The sequence below is a fragment of the Tinamus guttatus genome, unplaced genomic scaffold (genome assembly GCF_059628265.1).
Source record: "Tinamus guttatus ecotype Peru unplaced genomic scaffold, ASM5962826v1 Tinamus_guttatus_pri_ptg000133l, whole genome shotgun sequence".
NCBI lineage: Eukaryota > Metazoa > Chordata > Aves > Tinamiformes > Tinamidae > Tinamus > Tinamus guttatus.
In genome coordinates, this window is record NW_028288667.1 from 2,223,485 (window position 1) to 2,247,620 (window position 24,136).

Here is a 24,136-nt window from a genome sequence, read left to right on the forward strand (position 1 = left end):
GACCTGGAGTAGTTTGGGGAAGAAGTAGTCAAAGACCTTTTTTTTGTTTGTTTTTAAATGAGGTAGCTTTTTAAAAAGAAGTCAGTCACACTAAGCTAATTAGTGAATATCTTCTTTAACTGAAATGTATTTATCCAGTCCTGTTTTCTTCCCCTTCCCTGATGTAGTCCTAAGCTCTTTATTGTGAAATTTCACATTAAAATAATTTTTTTCTAAAGGCTGTATAATTTTTTTAGAAAGCCCTTATCTTGTACTCAGGCTTATCATCACTTGGCCTTTTAAACTGTGGAAGGGTTGATTCAGTAACTCAGTTGTATTTTTAACACATTCGATCATAGTTTTGGGGCTTTGCTCAAGAGAGTCTACCACTTTTGCCATATGTTGGAGTGATGCATTCATAAACTAGCTGGGTTGGTCTGTACAAAAGCAGCATTTAAAACCTTAACATTTTCTTCCGAAGTCAAATAAGCTCAAAAGCTTTTTGCAAGTTACTTGAACTTGATGTATCCTCCGGCACTTTCAGAGATGCCCCTGTGTCCATACACTCCTGATCCCTTCCAAGCCTCCCACTGCCCAAGGGATGCATCCCCTTTTTAGCTCTCCTACTTTCCAGGAGGGGTTTCTCACTTGGGTGCTCTCTCTCTCCCAGAGGAGCTGCAACGTGAAACACTGTCCTAATATGACACTTTGTAAAGGTTGGTGGTAGAGTATATTTAAGTAGCTTGATTTTTTTTCACTGAGAATGAAAAAATGTTATTAACTACTTCCTACAGTTTAATCCTGCTATGCTTTGAAATATTATTTATGTATTTAAAGTAAAGTGAAAGATACTTAAATAGTTCATCCCCATTTTTTTTTTAATCAGAACAAGCTAGTTTTGCTGTGACTACAGCATTTCCACAGAAGTGAGTTACCTTTGGTGAAATAGGGAGCAATGGATATTACCAGGTCTTGTGAACTGTATTTTAAACACAAGCTGTTTTAAAGAAAAGCTGATTTCAATAACCATTAATTCTAAGTAAGTGCCCAAATTTTCTGAAGCTAGGTCCAATACCAACAAGGGGAATATTCTAATAAGTCTTTCAGGGCTGAAGACTGCTATCAGATTGTTATGCAGGTGTAATGAGTTAGTTTAGAGGAGACAATTATGCCTTTTGTCATAAATAGAGGGCAGGTACTGTATTTCCTTCAGTACTTTTAATATATGAAGAAAAATAAACAAAACAACCCCACAACTGTCCCCAGTGCACTTGAACATTATAAAATTAACAGAAGTTTCAGCACAATTTCTTTCAATTCTTGAAGGTCCAACTACGCTGTAATAAGAAGAAAACTGATACACTGAAATTGCGTTAAGGTTATATCCAGATATTTAGCTCTTAAATCACATCTCCAAAAATATTACCATGATCAGGTACTATTCAGTCTTCCACAGTCCTTTCAGAATGGCATAAATTATTTAATTCCACTTTTCTCCCCTCTCACCATCACGGTAAAGATTATTTTAAATCTGTGCATAAAGAAAATTGAATCATGATGTATTATTTTTTGCATTTTTACATCTTCACAAAAAATTTTGTGATATCACAGCCATACTTTGTAGCTAAAGAATGCCTCTTCATCTGACTTCTTTCTTTAGCTTGTTTTGCAGTTCTCTGCAAAAGAGAAAGATGCATCTGTTCAGTAAGTATTAAGCAAGTTACTAGGCAACAGTATTTTGTAGAGAAAACATTGGCTCTCAGGTTAAACTTTTTCAATCTAATTTTGCAGTAGACAACACACAAAAATGCAGATGCATTCATTAGTGTGACACATTCTCAATCCTGCTTAGACTTGTATCCTCATGGTACCTCCCATCGCTACTACTCTGAGCCAGGGGTCCCTTCTGCCCCAGGCTCTTCTGTGCTTGTAAGCATGGGAGCGCCCAGGAGTTGCTGTGATGCCCCTTGCACAATGTTTCCTTGGGAGGAGATGAGGAACTTCTGATGATACCAACCTCTTTGTGGCAGACGGTGCACAGAGTTTGAAGGTTTTCCAGGGAGCACTGTCCTCCTCCACTATAAACTGGTTTGATATGATCCACCTGCCAAAACTGGCCTTCTGTTGGGTTTGTTATAATTTCATTCAACTGCAAGAAACAAAGGGCACGATAGCAGAAGTGTTAAATAACCCATCTGAACTACACATGCTCTACAGTAAGATCAAGGGGGAAAAAAAAAAAAACAACAGGGAAGTAGCTATGAAGAAAAATAAGTTAGCTTTTTCTTGTTATTTCCAGTGGACAACATAGAACTGTAATTCCGGTTGCACATTTTCACCTAGACTGCAACATGCTGAGGCACATAATGGTGGATCAAGACAAGGTGCACGCTAATGTGTTCCTTACCAAGGAAAAGAGGAGAGGTTCAGTTTGTCTTGACAGCTGATGAGCTTCTTAGGCAGTGAAGTTATAATTACATCCCTTATTTTATCCATTAGTTTAATACGGTGTTTTTTGCTTCTGTCTGTATATTGGCAATTATGCTTTTTTTTTTTAAATTATTATTCTTGAGGAATCTTCTGACACCTTTCTCTTTTATGGATGAAAAATGTGTTACCAAGACACTTAACATTTTCTTTTTCCTTTTCCTTATTCTGTTGGTGCAGGCTAAAATCCTCCATTTTAAACATTTCTGATTCCTTTGGTAGCTAATGGTTTGCATTTCACAAAGAAACAACATTTACTGTAGGCCTACACCAAGTGGTTATACCTTACAAGCCAGTATTATTACCTGCCCTAGGGGAAGGTGAGACATCCAAGAACTCTCCAGCAGTTTCTTCCGTTGACTCTTTGGCGCATCCCTGATGCTGAGATAAAGCTCCTGGGCGTTCTGATTGCAAAACTGGCAAATGCCACGTTCAATTTCAAACACTCTAGTCCTCAGGTAGCTCTGACTAGAGCGAATGGAGAAGTCCTCCTGGCACGTGTGGGAGCAGAACCGTGTGTCCCAAGCTGGGGCCAGGCATTCCTGGCCCTGCTGAACCGTTGGCTGCTGGCAGCTGAGACAGAGTGGGGTCCCTTGGCTGTCCAGTGCCTGCAAATAGCCCTTGGGGAGGGAGGAAGTATTTTCTTCAGCCTTATCTGAATGAAGAACTGAGGGAGCTTTTCCATTTTCTACAACCAACCTGTTCAAAGAAAAGAGTACAGCTACTAATAAAGCACAAATTCAGTGATACAATTCAGTAGCTTTCATGCATTTTTAAACAGATTTTTTTTCCTTTTAAAATACCCTTTTCAATAGAAAAAGAATAACCTCCACAGTACAGTCTATTTATATTCCATTTCAGACAAAATTTGACAGAGAGGTTTTTCTTTTGGATAGTTTATTGCATTTATACACATATAATGAATTATTGGCCAAAATAATACTCTTATTTTTACAGAAATGGTAGTTTCTATCAGCTATGCATACAAATAAATGTAAAATATTTCAGCCACTCCTTTAACAGAAGTAAAAAGTCAAAGAAATTTCCTGTTTTGTTATGGCAACTTCTATGGCTATCCATCAACTCCCTACTATAGGGTAACATGAATATGTCTAGAGTATGAATAGAGTAACAATGCAATCACTGTATTAGATTAATAAACTTACTTTGGGGAAGGACCTGTTTGTTCAACAGATGCATCTTTATTCTTCAGACATCCTCTACTTTCTCTGGAGATGAGGCGAACGCTGCCCCCGCTGCTGTTAGCTTTGCTAAGGGAGGCTGCTGCAACATCCTCCTTGGTCACATACCTAAAAATTCATAATCCTTTCAATATACTTGGTATTGTACTACAAAAACAACAATCTCGGAGAATATCCACAATCATCTACAGCAAGACTGATAGTGCATAACCCTTTGAAATATTCCTAGTTTCCATGTGTCATATGAATAAAGTTTGAAAACATGTGCTTCTCTTCCACTTTACATAACATACCTCTTCCAGAAACAGCTTCAGCTCTATTCAGCACATAGTTTGCTTTACATAAACCATAATTAAAAATGTGAAAATGATTTGATATTGTTTGAAATCTGGAAACCATTTTGTTTCATTTAGATATAGTATCACTGACATTCCAGATAATATGGAAAACTTTAAAAGCTCTGGAGAACTCCTTGCTCTGTTTATTTTTGAACTCGCTTCTTTATTTTATTGTGAAATCATAGAAAACACCAGAGCTCTTAAAATTTCTTCGTTCTGGTCATTCTTCAAAACACTGCTATTCAGGCAACTTCTCATTAATACAGCTTCCCTGTATCACAGTAGATGCTAAACCCTAGTTTATATACATATATATAGGCATATAGTTTTTTATTTATATATGCATATGTGTGTGTGTGTGTTTGTATAGGTATATAGTTAGATTTTTATTGTGAAAAGAAACCATCACATATCAGATTAAGAAACACTACTGAATTTCCTACTATTTGTCCTTCTCACATTACCACAAGTACAAGCGCTGCTATAAATTTACTTGAAATTTTATCTACCACAAAATATGTCAAGTCTAGACAATATAATAAGTAGGGATTCAGAAAAAAAAAAAAAAGAGATTTTAGTTTGCAGAAGTGCCTTGGTGAGTAAATCTGTATGCATGTGAAGATTTGTTAGGAGCAGTGACAACACTGAAGATGCTAATATACATCAGGGAAAAGAGTGCCATTATCAGAGAAAAGAAGTGGGAAGAAAGCTAAAATTAGATCTTAAGAAGAATTAACACAAATTTCAGTGACACCCAAGGAAAACAATGGTGTTGAGAAATGTCATCTATTGAAGACAGAAAAAAAAGTAAAGTAAAAAATGAGTATGACAGAGTTGGAATAGACTGAATTTTTGAAGAAAATATTGTGTCATTGATGGCAACTAGTAACTTATATCTACTTGCAGGCGTGGAAATACAAGATGATATATTTAGACCTTAAATTTCTTTTCAACTAAAAGTTAAATAAAACACATGAAGCTTCTTACAGCAGTTAGTAAAAAGTGGAAATGAAAACCATACCTTTTTGTGCTGCTAACCACTGACTGCTTTTTAGACACCTCTTCTGCAGCAAGAATTGGACTATAAAATATCTGACCACTTTTTCTGACAATTTTCTGTTTCATTGCTGTTAGATGACTCCATTCTTTCACAAATCTCAGTATCTAGTAGAGAATACTATTGTCAGCAACATAAAAGATATTAAACTGAAATACTTAAATACAGGGGGACTTCTGCCTTCTTAATATGTCTTTTCAGTCTTACAAATAGCTGTGATTTCCCTCCCCTCGCCTCCCTTTTTTTTTTTTTTTTTTGGTGACATCTATGCTTCGCAAAAGTGGGGGTTCTATCATTCTGGTATCTGTCTCATGAATCTGAGTGCAAGTCTTGCTAGAGAACCTACTAAAATAATCACTTTTGTTTCTATTCGATATAATTTGGTTTTCCAAGTTAAGTTTCTGTCATTTAAAAAGAAATGTAAGAAAACTATTCTAAACAGCTAACACCGCACAGATTATTAAAAATCTGGATTACTTTGAGTCCTTGGTTTGACAGTGTTAATGTTTGCTTTAAATGCTATTATGGATGTAATTTTATTAGAGAAATATAGGAAGCTACATGTTTCAGTGTACTTGTGCCCTACAAAAGTAGGAACATTCTGTCAAAATTGTAACTGTAACTGATGCAAACTAGCACATTTTTCTTCACAATGTGCCATATTTAATTCATAACCTTTAAAATGCTATTTTGTTGACTTACAAATGCTAGTTACTAATCCTGTAGATGAGAAATTAAGTGATGCCTAGTTGATTCCATCTACAAAAACATTAACAGGATGTATGGTAATTTGCCAAAGCAACAGACTGCATAGTTAATATTCTCATCAACATTTGTAAGATCTATTTGCATTGATGAAATTATACCTAGATCCCAAGCTCTGAAAGTATTCTGCATTTATTTTAAAGAAGAAAAAGCATTGCAAAGTATTATTATATTATTGCCACAATAAAATTTGTTCTTACCAATGATCTATTTCTTTTTTGCTGGAAAGCCTCTGGTAAATCTTCCCAGTTATCCAACTGTATGTCCAATGGAATGAAGTTATGATTCAGTGGTTCACCATCCTGGACAGGGAAATAGTTTTGTTTGCAAATGCAATGTAGTACAAAATGGGGGAAAACACCAATACATTTTACAAATGGATTACTCTCCCTTACAGCTAAATTTGGGCCCCCAAGTAAGATGTCTCAGAAACAGCAATTTGCTACAAATGCATGATAATCCCACAAATACATGTATTTTTTCAGTATTACCTTTGTATAGAGGTGAATTCTATCAGTATTCCTGCTTGCACAGAACATAAGCCCATCATATACTGGAAACATATCTGATTTATCTGCATCTTCTATAAAGAGAAATAAAATTGAATACATATATATATATATATATATAAAATCTTAAGTCTAACATTTTGGTGGAGATTTGATAGTACTTAGCTTAGTAAGAACATGATCCCAATATAGATATATTCATCATGAAGTTATACTTAATTATCTGCTATCAGAGACCTTAGTTTTCCCTTCATTCATTCCATTCAGTTTATTAAGATGCTAAAAGTAATATCACACTCATCTTTTATCTCTGAAACTTCTCTGTTTCTGTGCACATCCAAAACCATTTTTGTACGAACATTGTAAAATTATTTTTCTTCCTTTTTTTTCCCAGAAATACATAAACCTGATGCTCTGTTTCTGTATCTATTTCCAGAACAACATGACATCACAAAATTCACAACTCGAGCAGTAAGATGTCAAGATATTTTTCCATTTTACTTTACCATTTTTCTTGAATTAACTGTTGTCCATTTTGCCCGCAGCTGTCCTGGACAGAAGTTAATAGCATAAGCTTCAGTAAGATTATACATTTTAACTTAAGATTCAGAGTACCTAATTTGATAGCTTTTCATACACCAACCAAAAACTTTACAGGAGTGACAACTCAGATGTTGTACAAAAAGGCTGGGTTCAGCCCTCTTGAAAATTCAATGCATCTTAAGATAAAAATAAAAGACATGGGTTAGCTTATATACGTCTGTCTTTTAAATGTGTACTCCTTGTTAAAAACGTTATTGTTTACATCAGCAGCATTTATTATGGTTTTATGGATATTATGAGTCATATTATATGCAAGTCCCACTTTACCTTCTTCACCCTTCTTTTCACTTCCATTTTCAGTTTCAATAGCTTTCAGTTCACTGATCTTGTCAGACTGCTGGGTCATTATTTCCACAACACCTCTTTTTCCGTCTTCTTCACTGCACGCTGCCTTCTCTCCACTCGTTTCAGAGTCCTTTGATACATCATCTTCCATGTGGCTAGCAGAAGATTCATGGTTTCTCTTAACTGCAGAGAGAAAAACCAAGAAAAGTAATCATTTAGGCTTCCTGTAAAAACAGAATCAATATACAAAATGTATATTTTATATGCATTTATATACATATATATTTATATACAATATTATGTAATTGAAAATATATGTAATCACATTTTATAGCATTATTATGGAACAATCCCTTACGAGTCCAAACAAATTAGACTATTTCAAGCTAAAATTCAATCCATTCATGTTTTAGCTATGTTGAAATAGCAGTTTCTAACTCTCTTTATTACTATTTAAAAATAAAAGAAAACTATATGGCATACTATTGTACAAATGCCAATATTTACTCAAGAAAAGTATGCATAAGTTTTCCTTCTTCCTCCCACAGATTCAGAATAAACATTAAGTATTACTGTTCACAGAATTTATATCCTTTTAATATTCATCTGATTTTTCCATTTGTACCAATTTAGCATATGTAAAAAAGCCTAAGAGAAAGCAAAATAAAGAATTAACAAAAACAGATCATTTAACAGGTATCTGCTCACACCAAGGTACCAGTCTTTTCATCATTTGGCCAGATCTATGAATACGTAAGCATTTAAAAAAAACTATAGTCTCTGAAGCAAATAATAAATGAATATGCATGGTTCTCTGTGCAGCACAGGTCACTTACCATGACTGCTTTGAGGGCAATTGCACATTTCACAGTAAGGGAGTAATTCATTATTACTGTAAGTGCAAACATCACAGTGCCAAACTTTAGATAAAGCCATGCTTTTACATGAAGGATTTAAGCCACAAGGAAGGGCTTGATTGTTTTTCTCTGTAAACAAAGTGGGTTTTTTTGAAGCCAAAGAATTTTTCTTGCTGCACCTGACTGGAGTAGATCCACTTATGCTTCTTGATCTTTTAGCGTCAGGTTCATCAGTTTGTTTATGACAAATTGAATCCACATCACTCATCTCTGTGCAGTCCAGGTTTTCACTGCTCTTCTCTGCATCCTCTTTTGTGACTTCAAGTGAATCTGAAGCTAGATTTAAAGGTTCATTGCAAGAAAATATTTTGCGTTTCTTTTCAGTGGAGGATTTTGGAGAAAAGAAGGAACGTATGTCATGCTGTCTTTCCTTTTCAAACTAGGAAAGAGGGAAAAAATGTAAATCTTATTTATAATTACAGCATCAGAATCTGTTAAAATCATAGTAGCTTTTCTCTATTATTAATAATTTCTATTAAATTTTGTTAAAACAAAAATTGTTTTGTTAAAACTTGTTTTGTTAAAACAAGTGACAACTTCTTCTAGCTCATGTAAAAAATAGTCTCAAAATTCTCAACAAAATTCTGAAACAGCACTATCAGAGGACAAATACATAAAACTGGCATGCTGATGATGTCCCTTAAAAGAAAAGTCTTTAAACTGTAATAAAACTGTAACGTTTTAAAATGGCATTATTTTTTCACTCCTTCACTGTCTCTCTGGTAGCAAAGTATGCAGTATACACACAGGGAATAATTGAACAAGTTAGATTTTTTTTTTTTAATAAAAGAACATTGAAAAAACATAAGCTTTGAGTCTTACATGTGTAAATAAAAGCTCATTTCTGAAATCTTCTAGACTTTCATTTGGGGTCCAGGTTTCAGCAAAACTCAAAAAATCCCATTTGTCCTTATCACCTTCTTCAGCCTGCATTTTTTCTTTCTTGCCATTCAAGGTGCTTCCTGTAACTTTGGCCTGCAGAAAGAAAACCTGCATAAAGTTTCTGAAGAATTAATATATTGGAACTAAGTTTGGTGACTAAATCTACTCAGTTTGCTTCTCTTGCGAATTCATTTCAGCCTTTGTAAAGTGAGAAATTCAAGAGGAAATCAAAGTAATTACTCCGGTATTTGGCAATTCTAGATGCATCAGTCTGTCTAATGCTAGGACAGTGCTCTAGAAAAGCAAAATGTTATTTGGTGTTTGCACATAGTGAGTTCTGGATTATTTGGGGTCTATTCCACCACACGTACCTTACGATTCAGCATGGCCCACATAAGAGGATCCAGTGTTCCTTTTGCAATAAGGAAGTGAACGTTTACAGAACTGCACTGTCCAATTCGATGTGCTCTATCTTCTGCTTGCTTAATGTGGCCTGGATCCCAATATAATTCGGCAAATACAACATGAGTAGCAGCAGTAAAAGTTAAACCCTAAATAAAATTAGCAAGTAGAGATATTTTAGAAAAGAAAAAAAAAAAAGATTCTACACACAAACAACTGAATATCGAAAGCGTCTGTAAAAACACTTTTTTATGGATAAAAGATGCTGTAATGATTACTATGTTGAGCTTCAGGTAGATGTTAATAAGATTCAGAAAATGCCAGATACTCTGCAAATGCTGTGCGTTGCTTTTCATCGTGGAAGGAACATCTGTTTCTTATTAATCAGGTATTTTTAGAGCAATAGAGTTTTGCTGATTAGTCAAATATGAGACGCTGCCTTTTATCTTCATTTTCCTTAACTTCATGGAGGCTCAAAAGTTTATACTGTTAGTGTAAAAAAATGAATAAATGAGTCTGGAAAAGTTGCCTCATGCGTACCGCCTTTAGTACATATCTTCAGTCACCAAGTCACTGTAATATTTATACTCTTCAAGTTTATTATTTTACATATTTCCCTTTTTAACCCACCTGACCAGCTGCCTGAATACTCAAAATAGCAACTCGGGTGTCAGGATCCTTCTGAAACTGATTAACAAGGTGTATTCTTTCAGCAGAAGGAACACTTCCATCTATTCGTATGTAGCGAGCCTACAAAGTTAGAGACATCCCCATCAATTTTTGGGCACACTCACTCATACTTCCCAATTCCACTCCTTCAACCCAACTCACAGTACAGAAACATTTATTCTATTTCTGTTATGGAGACAGAAGCAAATCATACACCCTTTGGATTATATCTAGAGAAATGCTCAGTAGTAGTATTCTCTCTTAAGGAAAGGGGAACATGGGCTCTTAAAATGGTACACTTTGCAGAAGAAAAATATAACTAACAGAAGTTATTAAAATTCTTTAATTATGAGCATTTGCAAAATATTAGCTTACTATTACAAAAGAAAAGAAAAGTCTCTGTTCCCTAGGAAAGGTTGATGGGCCTTGGTCAACAATATGGAGGTAGTTTGCAGGTACATTTACTCTTTGAATTAAACGTACAAGCAAGATGATGGCATTCTGCAAAACTAAGAAAGGAAAGAGAACTTGGGTGACAAAAAGAGAAATTGGTGGGCAACTTGGGAAACAACCAACTACAATACCTATTCAAGAATAATACATCATAATAGATGAGCGTTTCTCTCTGAAATATAAAACAGTTCTGCAAATCCAATACAGCTGACTTGTACTTCTAAAGCTCAATATTAAAGCTGAGGATACAAATATTAAACCATTACCTTACTTTCTATAGCAGCCTCTGTACAGGCTTGAAGCATGTTTAAGTGGTGAGCAAAAACTAGAAATTTTAATTTGTCATTTTCAAGCATCATTTTGATATAGTCCTTTACTGCTCCTGCCTATAGGATAAGAAGATGAGTCTTTATTAGGCATACAAAATGTTCAAAAAGACAGTTTTGAAGAATTGACATTCTTCTATCTCCTGTAATATGAAAAGGTAGATGGGTCAATTTTTTTTTTTTTTTTATCCATTTCAAGACATTACTGAACACTAATATTCGTAACTTTACAATTATTCAAATTCAAACAGTAACACTGGTAAGTATACAATTATTCAAATTCATTTCTAAATAATACTATAAGTTTATGTCTTAACAGAGACACCTATCCCATTCTTTTAGAGAAAAAAAATGAGTCATTTTTTCCAGGATTAAGCTGTAAATAAGAACATTTTAATTAAAAATGCCTTATCTGACATTATAAGTCACATAAGAAAAGAGAAAAAGGATTTCTGCCCATTAACATATTTTTAAATGGATAACGTAAGATTTAATTAGAACTTCCGTATCTCTCTCCCTAAAGAGGCATACCAAAACTGAAAGAATAATCTAGTTGCTTCCACAATACTTTAGTTACAAAAAACTGCTCTATTTAAAGATTTGTTAAATTATTTTGTTTGAAATAATAGTTTTTAAAGAAGATGTTGAAAATATTAAAATAACAATGATATGTTCCTAAGCCTGGGAGATGCATTCAGTACAATCAGGAGACTATGCCTGGACACTCTCAGTCCACTTTGTGGATATAGAATCAGCAACAGCTTTCACACTTAGCATTGGGAGTCAGTCTAGGTCATGAACATACAAGTAAACCAACAGTGTTTCCCCATATTGCAAATATAAAACAAACCAACCAACCTCATCTAATATTCAGGTCAATAAAATCAATTGCATCTAAGTTAAAATATATGGAGCATTTTCAATATATTAACAGAAGGCTCCCAGGCTTACCTTGGCAATGGCTGTTTCTTTATACATGCGTGTGATTAGACTCATGACCTCAACAAAGTGGCTTTCAGTGGCATCTGAATTCAGACCTCTCATTAACTTCTCCCACTGTGCAAAAGTTGTATTCAAATCCTAATTGGGAGAAAAGATCAGTGATCCTTCCGAATAGAAGCCCAACCATCTGGCATATTAGCCTCTTTTCCCAGTTTTATTGGATCAGTTTGCTTGCTAAGAGTGCATTCACCCTGTCATCTAAGCCATTGATGAAGATATTAAACAGTACTGACCTCAGCATTGACACCTAGAGGACACCACTAGTGACTGGCCAGCTGGATTAGAGCTGCTTCTCTTAGGCCACCAGTTCAGCCAATTTTCTATCACCTTTCTAATCACTTACCTAACTCATAGTTAATTAGCTTGTCAACACACCTACAATACATATATACCACACATGAACACAGACATATGACTAGAAAATGTGTTTCTAGAAAAAGTGAAAAAATTACCTTAGCTGCAGCTTGTGGAAGGTCAAATGGAATACGCTGCCTAACTTTGGGAGGCAGCTGAGTTAAAACATCATTCTTCAGTCTTCTGATCATTATTTCCCTTAAAAGTTGATGCAGTTCCTCTAAATTTGAAGCTCCTCTACAATCCCACTGAGCTCTTTTACCAAAAAATCTGAAAATGAAAAATAACCACTGAAGGTAAAAAACTCTCTCTTCCTAACTCTTCAATAGAAACCTTCAGTATATCATTTTAAAACACGCCGTTAGATTTGAAGATGTGCTGGATAGCGACTTTCAGAGTTTCTGGTTACACCAGAGACACAATTGTTTTCTGTCTGATTGCTTCCAATACTAAAGTCTTAGAGCTATTTAAGTAAACACCCACAGGCCTGACTTCAGTCACATGCATACAGTCTTTTATCTCATCATATCCATACTACTTCCTGTAGAAAGGGAAGTATCATTTTAAAACTCACATCACTGGAACGTCATGTTAAACTGAAGGCAGAGCTCACGGGGAACATTACTCAAAGGTATTATAGCTTTATATTAAAAAGAGATTGATAAAACTAGTAATGAAAAAAAATACAATAATGAAAATGTTCATCATTATATTACAGAAGAGAACAAGTAATACAGGAATGGGAACTACAAATATTAATACTCCTTTTCTCTCCCCCTAATCTCAACACCCAAGAATTTCCTCTTTGCGGCTGGGACAGTTTTTTAATGGCTAAACTAAAACCGGCAAAATGTGGTGAAACTGGCTAAATGTACCAGTTTCAAATGCACTAGTATTTGATGAGCAAGGTTAAATAGGGAAAATAGTTTCAGGTTAAAAGGAGATTAAAGGTTAAAAGGAAAAAGGAATTATCAAATTAGTTTTCATTTTCCTTTCTTCTCCCAGCTTTGTTTTGTTTTTAAGTTCAAACAAAATAACTTGCCTGACACATTCCACTGGCTCTGCAGATAAGTTCAGGTTGCATCTTTGAGAACAGGAGAGTACGTTGGAAGCATTTAATTTTATAGTGTTAAAAATACTAAAGAAATATATTACTTAAATAATTTTAAGCCTTGCTGAGATTATCTACAGTGCTGCAGTTGGCTGCCAATAACCAGTCTGGCAGGCAGCTGGGGTACTGAATTGGTAAAGCACTGCAGTAACACACTGCGAATATTGTACGTACACAGGACAGGCACATCACCCGCTCAGGTCACCTATTCTTGGGCCTGTCTACTGGTCCTTAGAAAGGTCCCTCCTTTGAGTATATATATATTTTTTTTAAATGATAAGTGCGGCAATAAATAGCCCATCAAGTTTATTACCACAGAATGTTTTGTTTCAGGCAAGTCATGAAGACAAAGTTACTTACTGGGAGCTTGCCAAACCCTGAACTTATTTTTATTACATTTATGGTATTCCAAAAATAAGATAATCATCTAAGATTGAGTTGCTAACTTTGATGTACCCATGCACACTTGTGGTGTGAAAAATACAGGTGTGTTCAGTCAAAATACCATGGAAAAATAGCATTTCTCTGTCTGAAAACTAGTTAGCACTGCTCCATGTAATCTGAATTTGAATACTAATAAAATGCATATGACAAAATAAAAGCATGTATGAAAATTAATCACTAATGTAAAAAGTAAATCTACTTGCTAGCTAATTTTCCTGGCAAAACCTAACATTTTGAATATACATGAAATTGCAGCTAAGAGATTTCAACAATGCTCTTCTCCCAATTTCTTTTGTTCTAGACTGCCTAGCTCCCCTCTGTTTCAGGGTACATCTAGAGGAAATGATCACTAAACTAAATTTGAGATAATCAATTCGGAAGGAAATAAGTCCTCATTAAATTAATAATTTTAACATATAAAATAAGAAAATGCACAAAAGATGCAAAGAGTAAAATGAGTTTAAAAGTCATTAAGTATGCATGTGAAAAGCATAATGAGCAATTTTACCTAGGAAAAGAGAAGGTAGGGGACAAGAATTTATAATCCTACATTCATTCCCTTAAACTAAACTACAACTACACTCCTCTACTTTTAGGAGTTTTATACTTGTATATACTTTTATCCAAATAATCTGTAAAATAAAGAGATGAGTAGTATTTTTGTTTTCTTTCAAGTATGATTGGATAGTAGAGAATGGACCCTGTAGTAAATATAGTAAGAAAAAATAGGTAAGTGATTACATGATATGGGCATAGGGCTGGGAATCAGAAACTTCTTTTCTAGTGGAGCCTCCACTTCAGCTACAAAAAGTAACACCTATACACTTCACACTAATGACATTAAATTGACACATAACTTTATGCAACAGAAGGCTGCTACTTGAACTTTTTCTCAAACTCTAATAGCTAGCTTCCAATTGTTCACTTGAGGATTAAAAAGACTGGAAACTTTGCACTCCTAAACAGTTCTAGAAACTCTGGCAACAAATGCTGCAAAGTTATCTTCTGTGCTTATGCAGGATGCTTCTTACAAGTGGTGCTTTTCCTCTGCAAGGCCCTTATGATCTTTAATGGAAAGAGTCTCTGACCCTGCATTTCTAAGCATGATAAAAGGATTAGAGGTAAGCACTAGTACCTCTTAGTAACAGAGGTACTAAATAATTTTCTTACTTGACATAAGAGAAAGAAAGAAAGAAAAAAAATAGAAGGAAAATAGAAGGGCATGTGAAACAATACCTGACACGAGCATTGCAGTATTTTTTGGCATATTCACTCCAAGTTCCAAATCTCCTTGGAAAAAGTGCCTCAATCTGCATGAAAAGCTGTATAAGAAGAGAAGCAACAGTGACAGATTGTCTTTAAATATAAACTACTCAGAAACTATTATCACTAGTTACATGATTATTTTGTTAAGCTTGCATTCATCAATTTTTAAGAAAACAAACACCTCAGTGTGCACACAATGGACTTAAATGACAGAACTCATGTGTCTGGAGATGGGACAGCTGTACGAAGCCCTCAAGGAACAGGATACCCTGGACAGCAGTATACAGTGCCAAAGACATGGAAAAGACTAAAACTGAAGGAGATAACACAGATGAGACGTTCTTCCTAAAAATATTTGTCATCTCCCAGGTACACTTCTGCAAACTTTCAAAGCAGGTATTTTGTGAATACCATTCTTCCAGAACACAAGACATCTACTCATTCTTACATTTTATTTCAAAAAATAGTGTCATTACAAACAAATTTCATGCCTTTCATTCAGTTGAGTAACAGGAGGTAACAGTGCAGACAAACTTAACAAGACTGCTTACAAGCTGTATTACTGTCAAAGCTTTCTGAGCTTAGAGATCACAATTAGATCCAAGATAAATTGTCAGGGGGCAGTAGAAAGGACAGAGGCAGCAGTAAGTCAGAAGGCCCTCCTAATTTTATTTGCCTGCTGTCCTCTAAAATGTACCACATATCATTTTTGTCACTGAAGATTTCATAAGACCTAACTGCATTGTAGAGACCTTTCCCCAGACAAAAATTACTACAGGCAAATTTTGTCCTTCACAGGCTTATTTCAATACAGAGGTTAGAGAAATGAAGAGGAATATTAAGAAAAAAAAAAGTTGTGAAATGTTGCTATTCTCTCAGAAGTTTGTGCCAAGCAAGAAATGTTCCTGTAATTATTTGCTATAAATGAATATAAACATAAATAATGATTTGCAGTATTCATGCATTATTTTCACACTATTGCACATTCCGTTTGAAGACTTCAAAAAAAGATTCCACTTACATTATAAGAGTGATTAATGATTTGTTTTTTTACACTTTACTCTGTAAGCTTTATCATATACATGTATATACTAATGCATTGTTTTATGCCCGAATATATACAACTATACATATTCAAAGAAATTACAAAACTGTTCATTCTTTACCAACCCTAAGAGGAGCATAATATTTCTTATACCTCTTCAGGTCTTCCTAGAGCAGGAGTTCCAGTAAGAAGAATCGCTCTAACAGCTTTCTGCACAATTGGCAACAAAATCTTGCTGCGGGTAGCATTTCTGGATTTCATGTAGTGTGATTCATCAATCACAACCACCCTAAAGTTTTGCCTGGACAAAGCGTCTACTAAAGTCTGTGCATCACTAGTTAACAAGCCATATCCCAGAATTGTCACTTTGCTGGTTGGTATTCTCCTTAAAAGAGAAAGTAGAGATGTTCTGTTAGTGATTTTTTTATACTAGGATTAAAAACAAAAGGAAAAGATAGGTTAATATAGCAAAGAAATTATAAAAAAATTGCAATTTTTATTAAGAGGATATGAAGATACATTTTGTACTGGTTAATTCACATCTGCTGTCAAGCCTAATAATAACACAGAGTTTTCATATTTTCAACTTCCTAGCAACTGACAGTTAAATAAATCATGCATATTTCTCAGGCATTCTCAGAAGACACAGCTTGCATTTATAAGCAAGGTCTGAAATTTTATTTGGTTGTCTTGGTTCAATTTGTGTTTTTCTAGGAATATGAGATGAGACAAAAACACATGCTAGACAAAACGGTACACAATAGAACCAAATCATTTTGAACACAATTTGTAAACTGCTGAAAAACTTGAAGTAATATCTCTATTCAAGCTACCTACGTAAAGCTAGCTTTGTTGCCAGGCAATCACCTTAACAGCAGCCTGAAAGAGCTACCTGGCCTGTCTTTTGGATGTTGGTTATCATGAAAACTGCCTAAGCTGACCCTCATCATCTGAGAAACTTAGTACACAAGCTGTCTATCCAGCTTTTTGCCCTAACAGTATGCAGAGAAAACAAAAAATAAAATGCAGGGAATCAGGAGGCTCAAGACAAAAATACGGGTATTTAGGTGGAAAAGAACTTCCTACATTAAATTCAAGGATATATTCAGGTCCAAGGCACCAAATGATTTTGAAATCACTAGAGAGCACTGTGGTCCTTCAGGAGTCTCTAAGCAACAAGGAATTCTTCAAAACTGTTAGACAGATTACCAGAACAAGAGTCACAGCTGATTAACTCATCTGTCAGACAGTAATGCTCTCTAATATTTATTTGTTCCCTGGTAGTAACAGAAGTACACTAAGCTGAAGTCTTCTTTGCAGAAGAAAACCTCTTTCAGAAGAAGAAAGTATGTGCACATGTCCAATTCAGCCTGGGTATGTGGGAGAAAAGGCACTGGTTTGTGCACCGTCACTACGACCAGGGACAGTGGTGGTAGGTAGATAAATGCAGCAACCAGCGAAAAAGAGTTTCCCCTATTTCTCTGCAGAGGATTGAGAAAAACAACAACACAGTACTTCTAAAATAAAACTACTTATTTTCAGCTGAATCAGTTTATTAAAAAATATCAAATTTCAAATGCAGTTAGAAGATTTGACAAACCAGATTCATGGCTAAGTATATTTTAACCTATTTGAACTAACCAATAAGTTAAAACACAACATTCAAGCAGTAAATTTCATTATTGAAGTTACTTCCTTATTTTACAGTATGCTCCAGAAGTTCTCCAAAAAACAGGTTCAAAATGTTTTGCAGAAACTAATGAACATAAGGTAGTTCATTAAAGTTGACAAATAACTATGTGTTCGATTTGAGATAGCTTTGAAGGAATCTAATTTTCAATAGACAAGCACATGCTTTTTTGTAAAAATTGGACCCCCAGTTTCGAAGGAGATAAATATCACAAGACCAGCTCTCACCTGAAAGATCAGTAACTTAAATGAAAAAATCTTTTATTAGGTCTCTTGGATGCAGACTGTCTGAATCCTAATTTCTCATTTTAGCCATAAACGATACTGTACATTTATCACATACATACTCTGATCAGTTCACTGAATGAAACAAGACTTTATGCAGAAGAATGAAGAACTTTACTCACCCAGTATCAGTTTTATTCTGAATAATGCTAATATCATCTGGAGAGAGTTCTGGTATCCACTTCTCCAACTCATCAACCCAAGGATATCTCAAAGATGAAGGTACTACAATTAATAGAGGCCATTCCTTTATATAGTAATAGGAAATGGCAATTGCTTGAATTGTTTTACCTAATCCCATCTGGGAAAAGAAAGCAAAACAAAATAAAGTTAAAAAATAAGTCTATGGTCAGAAATCGCATTCTAATCAGAAAGGTCAAAAATATCCTGAAAGACAAAATCAGATAAATGGAAAATCAAACCAAACCAACTGGAGAAATACTTGTATGTATTTAACAGGAAATTGTTATTACTAAGCTTCATACTTTCAGGGTAGGAACTCTCCTATTCAGTGAATAACATATATAGATAGTACATATGAATTCTATGACCCCGAATTCAAAAAGCAAAGAAAAAAATATTTGATTAATTCTTGATGCAATGAGTCATGTACAACCTGAATAGGTGGCTGCAGTGAGGAAGATGGAAAAACAAAAGATGATATGTAGGAGGATACTGGTTCAAGCAATTGAGTGGAAAAGACAGACAAAATGAAGGTCTTCTAGCTGCAGTGGATCCATAAGTTAGGTCCCATGAAACCAATCACCAGTCTAGATAGCAAGACAGGTGAGAGACTGGGGGCATGGGGAGAGTATTTTATTTATTTAAACACTTCCTTCTCAGGCCAGGAAGTGACTAAAGTGGAAAAAATGGGAGATTTGGGGGAAAATGAAAGGTAGTATCTACCCTGCTCTAGGAAAGAAAAGTAATTTTTAGAATTTTAGATTTACAGAAGGTTCTAAGTTATGCTTCAGTCTGAACAACAACAACAAAGTAGTAGCTTATGACCAATATGCTACATAATACAGGTGTATATACAGTATTTGTAATAAAGCCCATCTTTCATGTGTAATGCTTCCTTTTGTATACACATTCACCATATTAATGTTTTCTTTTATCAATATTTTCTTCTTATTTTAGTGATATATCCACAGGTGCAAAAGACACACTACATAATCTTTCCTCTACTGCCAGGTCTATTAACAGTATGATTTAAATATAACTTTATTTCAGAATAAATATATCCTGCAGAATTTTTTACTGCTGATTAACTATACAGAGCATGTTTTCTTTTTCAAGGTAGGGAATTTTAAGAAAAAAAAAAAGTTTTAATGAACAAAGAACTATTGAAGATATTTCAATTTTTCCCAAGCTTCCCTTTCCCTCTCCCCTAAATGCTTTTGTTTTCTTCAGTTTCCAGAAATTTCACATTCTATTCTTATGCCTAATTGTTATAAGATTTTTATACCATGAGATATTTATTCTCAATAATATCTCTCTCCCCCTCCCTTCTTCCTTCTCTCTCTCCCTCCAGTGTTTGAAGAAACTTGCTCAAATTACATTGGGAGACTACACCAAACTCCAAACGTTACCTCTTCATCAGTGAAGTTTTGTACTGATGATACATGAAGAAAATTATACTCTATTACAAAAATGTTTCAGCTATGGGAATAAATGATGAACTAAAATTACCCTAATATGAAATGTATTATTACTTCTCAAGCCTGTTAAAGACAAATTTCTCTAGTAGTACGTGGTCAGTACATTTAAGAAAACTCATCTTTGGAAGACATATCTGTTGAAAACCTATTTTCTTGGTCCACAGATATTTCTTAATCCATTAAAAATATCTACCTGTATAATTATAAAAGATCTAAAAATTAAAATAACTTCATATCAGATTTCACATGTAGGAGATATAACCTACCTAAATACAAATAAAATAACCTATGAAGGTTTTTTGTAGGCTGTTTTAAGCTTATGTCAGGTTTCATATTTTTTTCCCCACATGGAAAAATCAGAATATCTACTGATCAGAAAATCAGAACATCTAGTGATTATCACAGAAATTAGGAGTCTTTCATTGCTGACCTTCTGGCCCACAGCACTCGGATAAAAAAAAAAAAAAAAAGTCATAATTGAATAACATGCGTCAAAATAACAAGAATAGTGTTAAAAGAACAGGAACATCACTTACCTCATCAGCAATCATACACCTGAATAAGAAACAAAAACATAAGAAAAAAATCAGCAGAAATTAATACATTAGATAAACCAATACTTACAAATAGTTTGCTAAAGACCTGGGTTATGAAGATACTGAATTAATGAAAAGGAAAAGAAAAAAAAAAAAAAAAAGGTAGATTTCATTCCACACACAGTATCTTTGAAATCAACTAAAATGTAATTTTGATATCAAAATAAGTATGGCAATTATTCTAAAAACACTCAATTTGTTAGTATTAATGAAGAACTTATACTCAGTATGTTAAAATCTTATGAGACAGTTTCAATGGAAGAAGCACACCTTCAATTTTATTGTCTTTCAAAAATGGTTAAATGATATTTTTGCAGATTTGTGATTAAGAACAGTTTATACAGCAGGATGATTTTTAAAACAGTTCCTTTCTGCATCTCTCTGTTTTGAAATAAAATTGGTTCTCCCCTCCACCATATAAACTGTACTGGCTAGCATGTTGAAAAAAAAAAAAAAGTTAATTTTCTATTTTGAAATCATTTAAATAATATTACTTTATATAAAGACAATAATGACTCCAAGTTCACAGTCAAAACTAGAAAATCTTGTTCAGTCTAGCTATATTTTCTAAACATCAGGTACTACCTCTGATATAAATTCCTGACAAGTATTTTAGGTTATGCCTTCCTATGTACATTCTAGCTTGGACAGGGTCTAGCTACGCTTCTGAGGCCTCTGGCACACACAAACTTCCTGAAGTCTTTGAGACTGGAAGATGAATAAAGGGAATTACTTGTCTACTAAAGTTCTGCTTTTCTCCTGTAGCCACCCCAGGCAACATGTAACTGATTTACCAAGTACTTACTGATGAGAATCAATAATGGAAGTGCCAAAGCAAGGTCTGGGGCAGGTATTAAATATGGATTCCTGCATCTTTGTAAGAATTGTCAGAGAAGTGTCATTCCTCATGGGCTTCAATTAAATGAACCCTCCAACTCTAAAGTAAACTGAAAAGTTTTTAAAGCACTGTAGACTTTCCCAAGTTTTCCAAAAATTGCAAAGGGGAAAAATAACTCCCACCATCTGGTATTACAGTGCCCCACACAGGATATGGGTTTAATCAAAACATTCAGAAACACAGTCCTGACTGCCACTACTTGAACTAACCGATAGCAGTAATTAAGCTCTAAGCAGTGAATCTCTTCAGCCAAGGCTTTATAAATGTTTTCTGACAGAAAAGCAACAAGTCTCAGAAATTCTCAGACGTACTGGAAGGGAATAAGTTTCCCAGGGAACCATTCCTCTTCTTATTTCCCCCTCTAAATTCAAGGACCTTTTTGGTGTGTGCTTTTAATTTCTAACTGTGGTTGGTTTCAGTAATGGCACAAGCTAGCCTTGCTGCGTTCCTGCGGAAAGTTTCTTTTTATGGTGTGTTCGCAGCCACTGTATCTTCGCAAGGGGACTGATACTTCTCTTACCCCACTGCCACATAACTATACACACACCCATTGCGACCTGTAACCCAAATGCAGATGTTCCTTCCCTGAAATAATGGAAAAGTTCTTCCAGATGTGCATATCTAGAATAAAATTTAACATGCCAAGAAAACATAATGCTTTTACATTTTGATACTGAAAACCTTGCAAGTAATACTGACCAGCATTTTTAGTGTCAGGTACTCTGAAATTAGTATATCTACAAGAAAATTGACAGAGTTTTTTTTCTTTTCTTTCTCTAATAATTAATGACCCCAGCAGCACTATCAATTTTAACTGACATAGTGCCCAATAATACTCATCTCCTCCAGTGACCAGAATGGAAATTTTCAGTCATCAAAACAGCATTCTCAGCAGAAAATACAGACTGGAACTTTTCAGACATGACTTGCATGATGTTTGATATTCTTAGGAATATGGCATACTGTTATTTGCTGGCCATTCAATCTGACAGTGTATATTTCAACATGATAATCTTTCTTTCAACCATCTAACATAAAAAAAAAATACAACCTAAGTTCTCTCTCTCTTTTTTTTTTTTTTTTTTTATAAACTATCTACTTGTAACAGTTTTGGAATGTCTATCCGTCTGTCTCCTGCATTTTAAATAGGGCATATTTGTTGTTTTTGATGTTTTCATTTCAAACATGGCAGAGATGCATGGATGAAAACAAAGAAGAATACACAATAAAACAAAAAGTCCTCCAAATCACAACAGGCAGTGAGGGAGAGAGGAGGGAGAATTATTTTTAGCGGTAACTCATGACTGTGGAGCAATGATGTCTGTAGTTTGCAGGTGAGCAAAGACATTTATTTGCAGACAACTAATACATAACTGCAATTTTAAAATGTTAGTTTTATTAACTTGAAAGACTTATTTTTTCCCACTTGATATGCACTGTTCAGTTTTACAGAATAAGCCTTCCTCTTTGCAGATTCTTTTGAAGGCTATCTGTTTTCAGTACATAAATCACGTTTTTGAAAAGACAGCTTGAAGCCTGAAGTCAATGGTAATGTTTATCAATGCTATTCTGCTGTGTTTTTTTTTTTTTTTCTTCAAACTCACCACGCAAAAGCAGAAGATGAGTATGACCATAGCAACCAGCTATAGACCAGAGGCATCTCAAGAATAAACTGAAGATATTCTTCGGCTATACAATATTTTTAAATCTAAGGGATATCAGAGGAACTATACAAATACAGCAAAAAAACAAAAGTATAGTGCATCTGGTAATAAGAACTAGCATCTGGTAATAAGGTACATGGTAATGAGAATAGGAATACAAGTGCTCCTTGCCAATTTGTGCTGACAAATATAGCAATTCTAAACATACCAAGCTATATCTTACTGTAATTTAATAAATAATGCAATATTAATAATGCCACCTTAGGTATAGGCATTTTCTATATATTTTCAATAAATCTACGTTATCAACAGTCACAAATCCTAAGAAATCAAAGTGAGGGTACATAAGATTCTACTATATTGTTCTTTGGTGAAGAGGAACCAATCTTCAGTCTTTTAAAATAATACACTAAAATGAATTCACAGTGATTTACAAATTGCTTTCCCAATTACAAGCTGAACAGCAATTAAAATAAGAAACCATAGAAATACTTCAACCACAGGAGCAGATGTCTGTCTCTAAAACAAGATTTTTTGTATTAAACTGTAGCCACTTTAACAACAACACTATCTGCAGAATAAGATGCTGTGATTTACTTTAACTCATTCTCAGACTATGCACACAGAATGTTGCTACATATCTTCTGTTTTTGTGCCTATTATCTTTCAGTTAAACAGTCCAAAGTGAAGTACTGGGGACAAAATTGCTGGCCTTTAAGTGTTTATAGAAACTTAGCATTTTGTTGCTGGCAGACAGATGGAAACACAAAATAATTGTCATCATTTATCTGTAACACAACCACTCCTCAAAGGTATCCATGATGAAGAGATTAATACAGTTTACCTTCAGTGGCTCTACAGTACCAGAATAAACAGAGATTTCACAATAACATCTATGTGCTTAAAATAGTTTTATGATTACAGACCACAGCAAGTAGAATTCTCATCAACATTCTAAACTTTAGTGTAATCAGAGATATAAAGCTGCTAGCCACACATTTTGCAGATTATTCACTAATTAATTCAGATTTTGTAAAGTATGGATCTATTCACATCTTTCTGAAAAAGAATAACTGTCCACAGTGTTATTTCAAAAATAATAATTTACCCACATCCTGGACATTAATATTTTTAACCAAACAGCATTATCATCTATATTTTCTGAATATAACAACTACTAAGTTTTTTTTTTAATTAATAGAAACATACTTTGTTCCCCATCCCCAGTGCTAACAATAATGGACACT

General features: G+C 34.4%; 1 protein-coding gene across 1 annotated transcript in view; it reads right to left on the bottom strand.

Annotated features, from left to right (window-relative positions):
- Positions 1-1,245: 1,245 nt before the first annotated feature.
- Positions 1,246-24,136, bottom strand: part of ZRANB3 (zinc finger RANBP2-type containing 3) — a 37,123-nt gene continuing 14,232 nt past the window's right edge. The window contains exons 3-21 of the mRNA XM_088521791.1: positions 20,268-20,286; positions 18,193-18,371; positions 16,250-16,481; positions 15,022-15,107; positions 12,329-12,500; positions 11,826-11,954; positions 10,815-10,934; positions 10,057-10,176; positions 9,396-9,575; positions 8,965-9,117; positions 8,062-8,521; positions 7,208-7,408; positions 6,320-6,408; positions 6,029-6,130; positions 5,028-5,170; positions 3,633-3,776; positions 2,772-3,165; positions 1,997-2,128; positions 1,246-1,655 (exon numbers count right to left, since the gene is read on the bottom strand). Coding sequence (XP_088377917.1) covers positions 1,557-1,655; positions 1,997-2,128; positions 2,772-3,165; positions 3,633-3,776; positions 5,028-5,170; positions 6,029-6,130; positions 6,320-6,408; positions 7,208-7,408; positions 8,062-8,521; positions 8,965-9,117; positions 9,396-9,575; positions 10,057-10,176; positions 10,815-10,934; positions 11,826-11,954; positions 12,329-12,500; positions 15,022-15,107; positions 16,250-16,481; positions 18,193-18,371; positions 20,268-20,286 — 3,154 coding nt within the window. The 3' untranslated portion in view covers positions 1,246-1,556. The remainder of the gene's footprint in view (positions 1,656-1,996; positions 2,129-2,771; positions 3,166-3,632; positions 3,777-5,027; positions 5,171-6,028; positions 6,131-6,319; positions 6,409-7,207; positions 7,409-8,061; positions 8,522-8,964; positions 9,118-9,395; positions 9,576-10,056; positions 10,177-10,814; positions 10,935-11,825; positions 11,955-12,328; positions 12,501-15,021; positions 15,108-16,249; positions 16,482-18,192; positions 18,372-20,267; positions 20,287-24,136) is intronic.